This window comes from Corapipo altera, unplaced genomic scaffold (assembly GCF_003945725.1).
Source record: "Corapipo altera isolate COAL_440 unplaced genomic scaffold, ASM394572v1 2c, whole genome shotgun sequence".
NCBI lineage: Eukaryota > Metazoa > Chordata > Aves > Passeriformes > Pipridae > Corapipo > Corapipo altera.
Genome location: NW_020884923.1, coordinates 1,087,331 through 1,101,593, shown reverse-complemented (window position 1 = coordinate 1,101,593; position 14,263 = coordinate 1,087,331). Strand labels below are relative to the sequence as shown.

At 33.6% G+C, this 14,263-nt stretch overlaps 1 protein-coding gene across 3 annotated transcripts in view; it reads left to right on the top strand.

Moving 5' to 3' along the window:
• The window catches only part of SIPA1L2 (signal induced proliferation associated 1 like 2), a 130,987-nt gene that overhangs the window by 60,951 nt on the left and 55,773 nt on the right, over positions 1–14,263 (top strand). For all 3 annotated transcript variants that reach the window (XM_027657301.1, XM_027657299.1, XM_027657300.1), the window contains exons 4-7: positions 635–768; positions 2,122–2,310; positions 6,600–6,774; positions 11,270–11,373. In XM_027657301.1, coding sequence (XP_027513102.1) covers positions 635–768; positions 2,122–2,310; positions 6,600–6,774; positions 11,270–11,373 — 602 coding nt within the window. The remainder of the gene's footprint in view (positions 1–634; positions 769–2,121; positions 2,311–6,599; positions 6,775–11,269; positions 11,374–14,263) is intronic.

Here is a 14,263-nt window from a genome sequence, read left to right as displayed (position 1 = left end):
TTCCCTCAGCATGTGTCCTGTTTGGTTACACGGACTGGAGTATGTCTAGTCTCCTTAAATGGTCTCTAATGTGATCTTTCTCTTCTGTCGATAGTGTTTTAGTCTCCCAGGCTGGAATGGTTGGCTCAAGGATGAATTTAACTATTTATCAAAGACTGAAGAGTTACTAGCCTTAGTTTTCCCTTATTGAGGCTGAGTTGCTGTTTTGAATGTTAAGTTGTGAATAAGAATAAACTGAAGGAGATGAAGGAAGCTACATAGCACCTTATTTGTTTGAAAACTCTTAGCTTTTATTGAAGATTTTATGTAGATACAGTTTCTCCAAACTAGTCAAGCAAAATGATTAATTTCATAGTAAAAAAAAAAAAAAGAAAAAATATGTTGCAGTAGCAGCAATTGCAGTAATTTATGTGATGAGTGACCATTCTGCTTATCAAAATTATCATTTTGTCATTTATGTACTTGTTGTACATTTCAGAGGTTAACAAACCATGTATTTACGAATCTCATAGCTCAATTAAAAATAATCTTTTTTTTTATTTTGCTGTGGAAATATTTTGAGATTTGATAAACGTTTTCTAAGCAACTCATACTTTACTATTCTCTCATCTCTTCATTCATTCTTGTGCAAAAGAGCATCAGAACTACTTTGGAATAGATGAAAACCTTGGACCTGTAGCAGTCAGCATCCGGAGGGAAAAGGTTGAAGATGCTAAGGAGAAAGAAGGATCTCAATTCAACTATCGTATAGTTTTCAGGACAAGTGAGGTAATATTCATTCAGTAATTCTGCAAAGGAATGGAGAAGTTAACTTAGAGCTTAGTATACTGTTTACGTACTGTGGATATGTTTCTAACTTTGAAAGTAAATCTGCTAAGGGGAAAGGATGTTCTACCATTCGTAAATGTAGTTGCTCTTGAACAAAGGTTTCCTCTTCTGTACTGCATAAAATTTTTGTCTTTTTGAGCAAGCACCTAAAAGGAGGTAAGTTGGCTGAAGAGAACTGCAAGATACAAGCAAGGGAACAGCTGAAGATAGGTGTGAATCAGGCTACTTGATATGTTCCTAATGACAGAAATAAAAGATCAAGAAATGTAGGGGAAAAGGGAGGTGTTAAATATGAAAACTAGTATAATGACTTATTTGTATTTTTTGTTTTGCTTCAAAATACTTTCTTAGAAGCTTTTTTGTGAGATGTTTTTATATACTTCTACATACATGATTTGCAGAAGGAACATTAATACATTAAAAAAAATGGTCTTATTTGAAAGAATAATTTACTTACGGTTGTTGTGGAGGGGCATGTTTCATAACTTCTATTTGAAGCAATTTAATATCTCTTGCTAACTAATTTCTTTATCACAGCAACTACCTTAGATTTCTATGAAAACACAATGTTATTATTGTAGCAAGCAACTGTAAATTTTCATAGTCATTAGGACTATTGGTTTTATTTTGATTAGGGCATAGAGAGGTGTTAGCTAGGCTTCCTGATATCACTGGGCTCTTGTGCTTTTGTAAACAGATATATAAATAGATACATAAATTTTTTTTTTGTCTAGGTTTTTATTTTATAGCCAAAAAAGGGATGTCCATGTATGTATGTGTGGAGAGGTGATCCAGGTGACTCAGTTTTAAGAAATCACTCTCTTTTTGCCAAATCCAATGAAGAAAAAGCAGGATGGATTAAAAAATAGGTGAATGGGTGAAGTGAAGGTGCTACTAGCTGTACCTTACCTCACCTGTCCAACCTCACATTTGACTACTGTGTTTGCTAGGTAGTATGGCATTAAATTGACTATTTTTAATTTTCCTGGTGTAAAAATATGCCCCCCCCCCCCCCCCAAAAAAAGTAATGTTCGTATGAATTGGAATAAATTAATAAGATGCTTAGTGAATTTCTTTAAGCAAAAAATATATTTGTCCCTGAGATAGCAAAAGCTTGTGTGCTCTTTAAAAGTTATTTAGTAATCCTTTTACTATTTAGAAAAAAATTAAAATGGGAAGTTTTTTCTTCCCATTAATCTTTCCATGCTTTTTCTAAAATCTGAAGTTTATGTCTTTAAGAGTCATTGTCTTATTAGAGCTAAAAATGTTTTGTGTGTTTCACCTTTACTGCAGCTTACTACACTTAGAGGAGCAATTTTAGAAGATGCTATACCATCCACTGCTCGTCATGGCACGGCAAGAGGTCTACCTCTCAAAGAGGTACTAGAGTATGTAATACCAGAGCTGAGCATTCAGTGCCTGAGACAGGCTTCCAACTCACCCAAAGTATCCGAACAACTGCTTAAGCTGGATGAACAAGGGGTATGTAGCATGTGACTTCTTTTTTGAAGACTATTCCTTAGATAAATAGAATAAAAAAATTATTAAATATTTTGCAGACAGTGTTAAAAAATGTGGATTTTTAATGCAAACCATTCAGTTTCTTGGTTTTAGAGATACTTGTCTATTTTCACTGACAAAATGAGGTTTGCTTATCTAAGCAAATTCTTTTCAGAATACATTTCAGCTGAAGGAAATAAATATTGGTCTATGAAGATTGTCTTTAAATAACTGAGTGAGAGAAAGATTATTAACTTTGAACAGCAGTAAGAGGGGATTTTCACAGTCTATTTGCACTTTAATGTGTGCAAATCACAGAATATTCTGAATTGGAAGGGACTCACAGTGATCACTGAGTCCAGCTCCTAAGTGAACGGCATGTTGAATGCACACGAAAATACATCTAACACTTTATTAATATTGTGCATAGGTAAAGAGGCAAAAGCATATTAAGTCTCTACGTCTAAAATTTTTGGTTGTTTTTTAAAATAACAGGGTTAACTTGTTGTAGTCTTACTAGAATAGAATGCTTCTGGGTTCGTACAACTGAAATTGCGATTGAGACTAATGAATTAACTGCATGGCAATGAAATATTCATATGGCTTAAATTTTGACAGAAAATGGTGACGTTTATTGGGTTCAATGGAGTGAATCTGCTTCGTTCAAAGCCAGTGATTAAATTTATATTGTCTGAATATTTTGTGAAGGACAGGCTTATGATGGTTTTTAAATCAATTTTTAAAACCGTTTTTTTAAGCAATGATCATTTAAATTGAAGGTTTTACCTTCTAGACAAAAGTCAGTATCTATCTGTTGAAATCCAATCAAAGGATGGAACCAGGTGATTATGATGTTGGTATAATTAATTTTTTAACGCTAATTTATTTTCAAATGTAGTGGTTGCATCTAACATTGGTGGTGTCTACCAGAGTTCTTCTGTCTTTTCTTGTGGCTGTAACAATTGCTCAAAACCAAGTACATGTAGTCAAAGGAAGAGAATTGGTTTTTTTGGATGGATTGTTAAACTAGTTTTTGTATGTTTGTTATAGTACTTTTGTTCACTCTCATCTTTGAGGAGGACTTTTAATTGAAAGTTCATTTTAACAAATGTCCTTTTCTCCTGTGTTAGTCAGTTCTTCTGGTAAAACAATACAGGGAAATCAGAAGCACTCAACTCTGAATCCAAGAGCTCCCGGTGTGCTGTTGCTCTCTTTTTGCTGTTTGAACTTCGGAGTGAGTTTAGGTTAATCTAATAAATAATATTCACTCTCAGAGGGGCAGTATGTTCTAGGGAGTATTGTGTATGACTGTGTTTGACCTGACCTGAATATTTTCCAGACTCTTTAAAAATATTTCTCCAAAATTGGAAATGTAAACTGTCCATTGAACTTCCCAAAGTGATTCTTTAACCATGAATTCCTCATTTTGAGAAACAGCGGTACATAGCGCTTTGTTTTATTTTGTGTGATCAATTCTGAAAATTCAGTCCTATTGTGAAATGGGCTGTCACCTGACAAAATGTTATGTATCTTATTTGCTGCTTAATACGAGGTAATTACTTCAACATAGACAGAAAGCTGCGAAAGGAACTGGCATGAGATCCATTTTTGTTTTTAATCCTCTTATGTACTTCATGCTTTCAGTTTAATAATCAAATAAATACAAAAAGAGATGCTTGGCGACTGAAGATGATGACTGGCTGAAATATCATTAATTAAAAAATATGGATTGTGATCTAGAAGATAATTACTGTCACCAGAGTAATATTAATTTTGTGTAATGGTGTATTAAATGTTTGCATAGTTATGTAGCAGATTGAAGACTGTTTTGATGTTTTGATTTCATTTTCTACCTATTTCATAATTTTTCAGTGAAATCTAACATGGATTATGGAGGAAACGTGGCTAAAATTTGTCTCTGAAAATGACAGTAGAAACTAGATGTAAATTGTATGCTTGACTTCCTGCATTTTTCCTTATTTTGGCATATGATGATCAGCATTAAATTTGGCTGTAAATTTACAAGGAAAGCCAACTCTTTATCTACTACTGTAGTTGTTTTTTTAAACCTTTCTCCAATTTTCCCCTAGTATGGTTTTCCAATTTCTGCTAATGGTTGTTTATTGTTTATATGCTTTCTGGTTCCCCTTGCATCCCTATAGGAATGTTTACTTCTCTCTAGGCCATAGGATGAGGTTTAAAAAAGACCAAAGAACTTAGAAGCTTTGGATGCAGTGATATTTAGTGGCTATTGAGTGTCTAATCTCTTGAGGTTTCCTGCTATTAAAAGATATAAAATCTTCACATGAAAGTCAACAAGTTGTTGCATGATAAAGAATTTGTACAAAAAGTTGACAAAATGCCAAGATTCAGTAGTGTGGGTTTCTATCATTTTCAATCAGGAAGGACTGCTATGCACCTTTAATACGTCATATACCCAAGTAGCTAAATGGGTTTAAAAGTTATTTTGTGATGTCACGTTATTAGATTGTTGTCAGTGTTACATTAAATGTAAAACTTCTGATTTGGAAATAATGAAATCAGAACCATATTTGCAATTATTTACTTAAAAAGATTAAGCATGTGGTACCATTTCAAAACTGGCAAACTGTATCAGTTTTAAATATTCTGATAGTTCTTCATGCCAGTTAAATGCACTGCATCAGAAGATCCTGCCAAAGCTCATTTACATACTTCTTTCTTAGACATTGACATTCTAAATGTACCTCAATTTCTACTTCTGCACAGCCCCCATGATCTTGGCTGAGAGTTCTTTTACTCAAGTCTTCTAATTTCATAACTGTGAGTAGTCCTAGAACACAGGTAGAAGGTTCAGATTACTGCAAATGAGCTTGCAGCTGCTGCCTTGTTTAGCAATAGTGGTATTGGTAGAATCCACTTTGTACAAAATTGCCTAGTATTTACAATACTTGTCCATGAAGTGAAATCCCAGGATTAATTCATGTCTTGGGCTGGTGAGTTTCAGATCCTCATCTTCAACGTCTCTTTGCACAATGTTTAAACCATGAGATGCTAGGTTGTTTTTTAAGACAGAGATATACTTTACTTCTGTTTGGAATTATATTGATATTCATGAACAAATACAGGAATGGAGCATTTATTGAAGAAGGAAAGTCAAGGATGATGAATTGTGGAATGATATTTTTGACACTTTCTGCTTTCATGTATGTATGTTTCATTGCTCCATCTTTTAGTATTCTCATCTTGTAGCTTTTCCTCAAAATTGCTGTAGTAAAACACAGGTGCATTAGCATGTCTATGGATTTGAGTTTTACAATAGATTTACCATGGCAGACTATGTGTTACATATGACTAAGGAGAAGCAGACTGTTGTCACCTTTGCTCTAACAGAAATATATACAGTCTTTGCATAACACACATTTTGGACACTAATCCTGATGTTTGATTAGGAGACATCTACAGCTTGAGAGTTGATTTGAGTCATGAATGCCTGAAGGGAATCTGGTGTTACTGATGGTCTCTGTAAGTTTATGAAGCTCTTGAAAGTGTCAGTTAAGAATAATAGGACTAATCCTTTCACATGGTGGTTTCCTGTTTGTCAGTTTAAGTATGCATAAAACCTAAGAAGACAACAATCTGCTCAAGGACTTTTTATACTTAATGGTTCATAGTTTTTATACTTTACTTTTGTATAGAAGTAATTTATCTCTTCAATCTTCCATAATTGAGAACCTGTTTAACAAAACTATTTCACTGCAGCCTGATTTCTAGCTTGAAGTGTAGTTTTGAAAATGGGAAGTAATGTTTAACAATGGACGATTTTATGGGGAAGGCAAAACATATAACAGAAATTACTATTCTGAGGGCCTGTTTTAACTGAACTACACTGAACTTTAAAGGGTAGAAATGAGGGGCAGTAAATCTGAGAAAAAAGACCGTTATACAAATATTGCCAATTAAAGTTCTCATACTGTAGCGTGCAGTGTAGTGTGCTTTTATAGATGACAAAGTGAAAACTCTTCATGTACTGCTTTTATCTGTGTTTGGGTAGTGCCAATCCAGTTTTCTTTGAAGAGTTGAAGGCTTTTTTTCTTTGGTTTTGGTTTTTTCTTTCTTTTGTTTTATGATAATTTAATTTCCCAAGTCAGAACACTTACTTTTTCACTTTCAGATGACTTCATCCAGGGGTTATAGCAGTGTCAATGTTTTACTTGTTAATATTTATTCTAGTATCGGTTTTCCTTTGTTTCTGTAATTTTTCCTTTATTTATTTATTTTTTTAATTTCAGCTGAGTTTTCAACATAAGATTGGTATCCTTTACTGCAAAGCAGGCCAAAGCACAGAGGAAGAAATGTATAACAATGAGATGGCAGGACCAGCTTTTGAAGAGTTCCTTGATCTACTGGGCCAGAGAGTACGGCTAAAAGGATTCAGTAAATACAGGGCTCAGCTAGATAATAAAAGTAAGTTATGCTTCCAACCTGTAGTAGAAGTGGTAATTATGCAGTTGATCTTCTGCAAAACATGTTGTCTTTTCATACTCTTCACTTTGGGTTTTGATTAGTAAGATTATATGGTAAATGAGGGAGATGAAGCATATGATAAGAGCATGTATCTTGTCTGAAAAGTTATTTACTTTTTCAGGGGCATTACTAGAACTGAAAATCAGAGAAACTTATTTCATTTGTTTACACTACTTTAAAATCATACTATGTGCGTGATATTTCAGAATTCCCCAGTTACACTTTATTATCATTTTTAAAAAGGCAAAAGAAAAATATGTTTCAAAATATGGAGTCATGACAAGGGACCATTTTCCTTATTTCAACTAAACTTTTGTGCTTCCCTTTAATCAACATACACATTTATGTTTATATATGTGGAGCAATCAAGTTTTCTCAGCTTTCTAGTTTTTCACACATGCAGAGTAAGCATGTTATCATTCCTCGGTTGTGAATTATTCATCTACCTCAGTGCTGTGTTATTAGTGCCATTTCCTCAGGTCTTTCAGTTTCTCTGACTTTAACAGTATAAGGATTTAATTGTACAAATTTGTTGAGTTTTGTGGCAAAAATAGGAACTGAAATATTGCTGTTAAAAAAAGCACGCTTCTTTATTAGCACTGTTTTCACTGGTCTTAACTCATTCTGAGTTTAACGATATTTTAACAGGATTTTGATAACTGATCACTGTGAGCTGTGATCTAAGGATATCTAGTTTTTCATCAGCTTCATTTTAACATAGTATCAACCTGTATAAGCACCACATTTATTTCTAATAACATTATTGCCTTTTTGCTTAAATCCATGTTTGTTTCACTTTAATACTTCAGGCTTGATAAAGACTATTGCATCCTATTTCACTACAGAATAATAACTAATTTTTCAAATTAATGTGTAGAAATATTTATTAACATGCTGTGAATGTCAGACTTCTAGAATGAATTGATAAGTAAAGATGAAGTATTGAAAGGAGTAAGGGGTGTTTTGGTTTTCCTCCCCCCCCAATCAGAGCACGACTGAATATCACCTAGTAATTTGTGCATATGAAAATATATGCTGGTCTGTCAAACAAATCCAGTTTCTGTATTTGCTGTGCTTCAGTATTTGCTGTGCTTCAGTATGAACTTGCATTGGTGATCAGCACTGTGTATGTATCAGTCAGTAACATGATTTTAATGTTTTATTAGGTCTGTGTGCCATTAATGATATCATTCTGTCATAGTATGTTCTCATAGTTTGGAACAAGCAGAATGGAATTAAGAGAGTTCACAAAGATATAGTCTTCAGTATTATATTAAATGTAAAATACTGACCTTATTATCATATTTTCTGTGTTATACTTTTAAAATACAATTATGCAACAAGTATTACTGTGTGTTGTATTTATAATTGGATAATACATTGTTCTGACTGCCTACATGTTCAGAATAGTGGAATAATTTAATCTCTAGGAGCTACATTTTTGGTAGGCACAATGTTTCAGTAATACTTCTTGCTCAGTTTTTATAGGATTCACATTTATTAAATCTTTCTGTTCTCAAATGCTTGACTAGCTGTGGATTTTTCTTTAAAAAGTTCTCCTTTATAAATTTGTTTATTTAATATTTTGGTAAGTAATTGGTCCCTTTCTTATGAAATACAGAAAGTAGAATGTTGCCAGACCTGTCTGGCAGACAAGTCCCCATTCTTGCTTGCTCACTCAACCTCCAATTTGTGAGTTAAGACAGTTCAATGAGTGAGTGGAAGAAAGGAAAAAAACACCCCCAAAAACCCCCAAACAAACAAAAAACCAAAACCAAAACAGAAAACCCCAACCAACCAAAAAAATCAACCCACCACTACAAAGATCAGCCGACAACACAAGTGATGCAAAGGCACTTGCCACCTCCCATTAGCTGACTGATGCCCAGCCAGTCTCTGAGCAACAGCTACCTTGCAAAAAAACCCTCTCCCTGCTCCAGTTTTACTGCAAAGCTTGACTTTATATGGTATGGAATATGTCTTTGGTCAATTTGATTGGCTGTCCTAGCTGTCTCTCCTCCCAAATTCTTAACTACTCCTAACATACTTCCCTGTATAGGGAACAGTGTGAGAAACAGAGAAAGCCCTGATGCTGTGTAAGCACTGTTTAGCAATTCCTAAAACACTAGCGTGTTATCAACACTGTTTTGATCACAAACAGAAAACACAGCACCATATGGGCTGCTGTGAAGAAAGTTAGCTCCATCTAAGCCAGACCAAGCAACTGTGAAGAACATGTGGAATATATTAACTATAAACTCTTTTCTGCCCTTCTGTATTAGTGGCATGCAGTTCCAAATCCCAGGATCAAGAAATAAGAAAATTAAGTGAAACTTTACCAATTCAGTAGTATATAATTTGTTTTAAAACATATCAGTCTAATGGAAATGAGAAATTAAAGAATTTTTCCAATATTATTGAAACATTAATGTTCTCATTTGTAATCTTCAGAATATAATCATGGATTATTTAATAGATAAATTGGATTATGTATCAGTTTAATTGCCTTATACCTGTAAACAGAGAAATGACAATGAAAGAAATTGAGGAAATGTTGTAATTTTATATCTACAGAGGAATAGTACTGTTTCACTTTTGTTTAATAAATATGCTTTTCTGCAAAAGATCTCATAATTAAAAGAAGATCTAGACAATTTTCTCAAACATTGTGAAATAGAACAAATGTTCAGAAAGGAATGAGGTGCAAAAATGTCAGCCCAGACATAATTCTTTTTTCACTAAAATTGTCAGCAGAGTACTGTTTATAGTAGCAACTATTATGTAAATTTAATCACAGTGTGCCTTAGTAGGTGTTTCAGTAGAGCATGTGTTGAGTTAGAAGATTTCAGCTTTGTGTAATGGACTAAATTTCAGAAGAAAAATTTGTTATCTCATTTCAAAAGTCAAGGTGCTGAATCAAAAGTATTCAACTAGCAGGATGTTGTATTAGGAAAGCATTGATTTTAAGGCTAAGAAACTGTATAGGTTCTTAATATATATTTAAATAGATGGCTCCGTAGTAAGTATTTAAAGGGATTGTTTTTTGCAATAGTTGTTCAAGACAATTTGACTTTATTATCTAATTACAAATGGAGTCAGAGTGTAGGATTGCTGACATCAGTGTAGGTTAGACAGATTTTTTTTTTTTATATTTCACAGTATAAATTATTTCCTCTTTCTGTCTCTTCAAAACTGACTTTCTAAAATGCCACTGAAAGGTTATAATGGAATTAGCTTTTCAACTGATTTTCAAATAGAGGAGTGCAATAATATTTCCTTTTTTTGGCAGCTTTTAAGTAAGAAACTTCAGAGAAAATGATGCTTCCTATTTCTTATGCAACTGTAATTTGTATTGCATAGATATTAAAAAATGAAGCAAATTTTATTATTGTGCAGACATACCTGATGAACCCAGTTATAATATGAATGTGCTAATAATTACATACACACAAAACTAGTTTTAGATCTGAGGCTGCAGATAGAGTATGGTTGCTGCCAAATTTTACCCTTAAGTGTAAATTTATATACTACTAACTGGAGAACTAACATGACCAATCGATTTATTTGTGGAATACAGTTACTATTTAAAACAAAGCAAAACCTTAAACAGTGTGTGAAAGAATGTGCTGGAGAATGTTTATTGGTGTAGAGAACATAAAATTATGTTAAAAAATGAGTGAACGTGGAATAAAACAAGAAAAATTGGTAGTTGCCTTGACTCAATAAGGTGTTCATTAAAGTAAAAAGTTAAACTTTTTAAAAGTTCACTGTATTTACTTAAATAGTCTGCACATATTGAAGAAGGGGAGAATAAAAAAGATTACTTTATGATTGCAGTGTAAAACTCATCTAATTTGCTGTAAACACTGTGAAATGCTAGCTCAATGCACTTTCTAAATAAAAGAAACAAAAGTATTAATATCTTATATGAAGTGCATTTAAATAATTTCCAAATATGTGAAAATTCCCATGAAAATTTTAATGTATTACATACGTATTTTGTGTTTTAAAAATGTCTGATATTCAATATGTATTTTAATGTCCGATTTCAAGTAGCCAATTCCTTTTTGGTAAAGTATAGGTTTCATTAATTGTCCTTATTAACCACTAAATAATGAAAATACATAGTATATAAAACTATATTCAAGTAGCTAGGTTGTTGTTCCTTTTTCATGAAGTGCCAATATATTCAAAATTAGATCATTTAGGTCTCAGAGACAGCAAACTCTTTGGGCATTTTTCTGCAGGACCCTTCATGTCATAATATGAAACTAAAGAGTAGATATTTAGCTGATGTAAGCTGATTTTGTTCTATTGAAACAAAGACTTAAATTGCTTAAATAGATTTAAATCATAGCATGTGAAGAATAGTGCCCTAAAAAGTGGTATGAATGTTCTCATTTACTGACCTTCTTGCGATTAAATTAATTTTCAGCTGATTCAACAGGAACTCATTCCCTCTATACTACCTATAAAGATTATGAGTTAATGTTTCATGTATCAACAATGCTTCCATACATGCCCAGTAACAGGCAACAGGTATGTTTTTTTAGCTTTTCTTTGTAATTTTACATCATAAATCTTTGACATTGAGTGTTGGGGTTCTTTAATATAACTGATTGAAAACTGAATTGTTTTCATCTAGGTATGTCTCAGTTGTATTATTTTTCTTGAAATATTCTAAGACATTAGAAATCTCATAGGATTTTTATTCTGTATAATTCAGTAAACTTATCCCATCTGCCCCAGTTCATTATATTATTAAAAGGCAACATTGCCTGTGGTGAATGAGTTATTTTCAGTTTGGACTGGATTTACATCTTACTTATGTTTTAAACATTGAATGGAAAATAGTTTTATGGTTAAAATATGCATGTAATAAGATTTTTAAAAGTATTCCTTCCACTTAATCCTTATATTACAGCTCTTGAAATGTTTACTAATATGTCAGTTTAGTAATAACTGGTTAACTGTATCCTTCAAGGTGTCTGAAGTCGGAAAACTACAGTGTATTTATCTTATTTCTAGAGAATTCCCTTTGCTTATGTAATAATTCAGAATATCTTCAATGCATTAAGGATGGCTAAAAACCAGCACAGCATCCAAAGTGTGCCGTGCACCAGTAAGGTTACTCTGTCTTGCCTGTCTAAGATAATTCTTGTTACTTAATTAAAAAGTACAAGCACATTTGGTATAATATATCGGTATTAATGCTTAAAAGAAAAGCAGTAGAATTGCTCATACGTCAGACTGATGGTAGTTCATAACTTTCTGTGCTGCTACTCTATGTTTGTCTAGGTCTGTGGAATTAAGTGTTGATTTATTTAGTTAGTTTTGGAATAATCTGGCGTTGTCATGCAAGATCCAAAAATTTCATCCATTTTGAAGGGTTGTCACGAAATAAGGATGCTATCTCACTTTGGTTTTGAACAGCACACAAAAAATGCTTACTGATTGGTAAACCATATTTGAGTTGTATCCTTCATGCCTACCCTATCAATAGGTCTTGTATGAGGAAAAAGATGTGTCAAGGCAGCAAGAAAAAGAAAAAAGAAAATGATTTCAATTCTTCAGAAGGGATAAATAATAATCAAAATGGAAGAAAGTATATCATGTATTTATATATTTTAAATAAGCGTCAGTGCATAAAACTCCAAAAAGTTTTAAGAACTGTAGCAAGTCAACAGTTAAGACAACTTTTATTCCATTACACTTAGGGTTTACATGTGGTTTAAAGAAACTAAATAAGGAATCAAAAGACAGAAACTTTTCACCATATGAATAATATGAAGTTTAGATGACTCACTTCCCGAAATGTGTGGAATTCAGGAGACAGAACGTTCAGCTTTATTAGACACTCAACTGTGGCAATAGCTAGTAGTCAAGGTATTGGATCTTCATTACTGATTTCAGATTTTTCCACTTTTCTAAACTTTTGCTTATGCTTTATTACAATACAGGATTAATTTAGTAAATGCACTAGAAGTTTGTAACCAGTCATAACAATTTTTGACTAGAAAGTGCATGTGAATGGGGAAAACTGTACCCTATTAAGAAGATATAATACACTGAATGAGCTTGCCTGAAAAGAATAAAATGAATATTTTCATAGCAAATCACAGGCACTGACAGTAAATGTAGCCTTACTTGGAGTTTATTACTTTTGTTGTTGTCTTTCATGAATTTCCCTTGTTTGTGAGAACAGGATATTCTCTTGCCATGATCCACTAATTTTCATAGTTTTGCAGTTTGTCGGCTTCACTGCTGTGTTGCTCAGCCACCCCCTATTACTGTCCTTTCACTTCTTCCTGTGCCTTCCTTTCATTCTTATCATTTCCTTATGTGTCTCTCTTTATAGTCAGGTGATGATTCTTGTGTACAGAATTTCAATTTTAACTCCATGGTTTTTCCCAGCAACAAACACTCCTTTCCGCAATGTTTTAGTAAGCTCTCATCATTGTCCCTTTAACAGGTTCAGTATTTAGCAGAAGCACTATGTTGTTATTCATGGCTTTCTTGGGATCAAAATAATGTGGCAGTTTTCCAAGTTCAAGCAGTATGCCTATCTGAAGACCCACCACATTATTTTTCAGGTGATGAGATCTATCAGTGTTTGCACAGCATGGACACTGTCTTAATGAAATGTGACAAGTGCACCCAAATGACCAGAATTTAGCCAGCCTTAATGTTCAAAAGGGATCTATAATAATTGTTTATTTTTCTTCTCTTACTGTTTAGTTCCAAAGTACATAATGAAGTATGCAATGCATCGACAGTGTCACTTCTCACAAGCTAGGATAAAATTTGATTAGGTCTTCTTCCTTGAGACCTTTTAGATGCTGAAGACCACCAGTGCACTTGCATCAGCTGTGCTTGAAACAGAGAGAGGCTTTCGGGTGCTGTGGAATATGAATGTTGTTTGTCTCTTCAAGGTTTGGCTCACTAACTACATACCCAAGTAAGGGAAAGTTAGGGACCACGGTAATTTTCTTTTTAGGTTATGTTAGCAATGAAGGCCTCCATTCAATAGTTATTTTCTGCTAGCATAGTATGTATGTACTGGCTGAGGTTGTTGCACCCTATCCCTATGTCCCTTGTTTGGTAATGACTGGGCAAGGTATTCAGTCACTCTTCATAATCTACGATGGTGACCTTCAATGAGCAAGCACTGAGCATTGCTTATATTCCAAATACCTGTGAGCCAAAAATAGGCCGCACCAGAACTGTTTGTTGCTTCTTCCAGGATATAACTACGCCCTGCTTGGTCCCTGATCAGGACATCCCTCTAGTTTTAGAGCCAGCAGGAGATCCAAAGAGCAAGGTAATTTTCACTTTGACTGCAACATAGGCTGGGAACTTTGAAGTCAGCTGCTCCTTCCCTAGGACAGAAAAGACTACCAGCCCTGGTGTGGCCAGTTCCTTTTCCTTT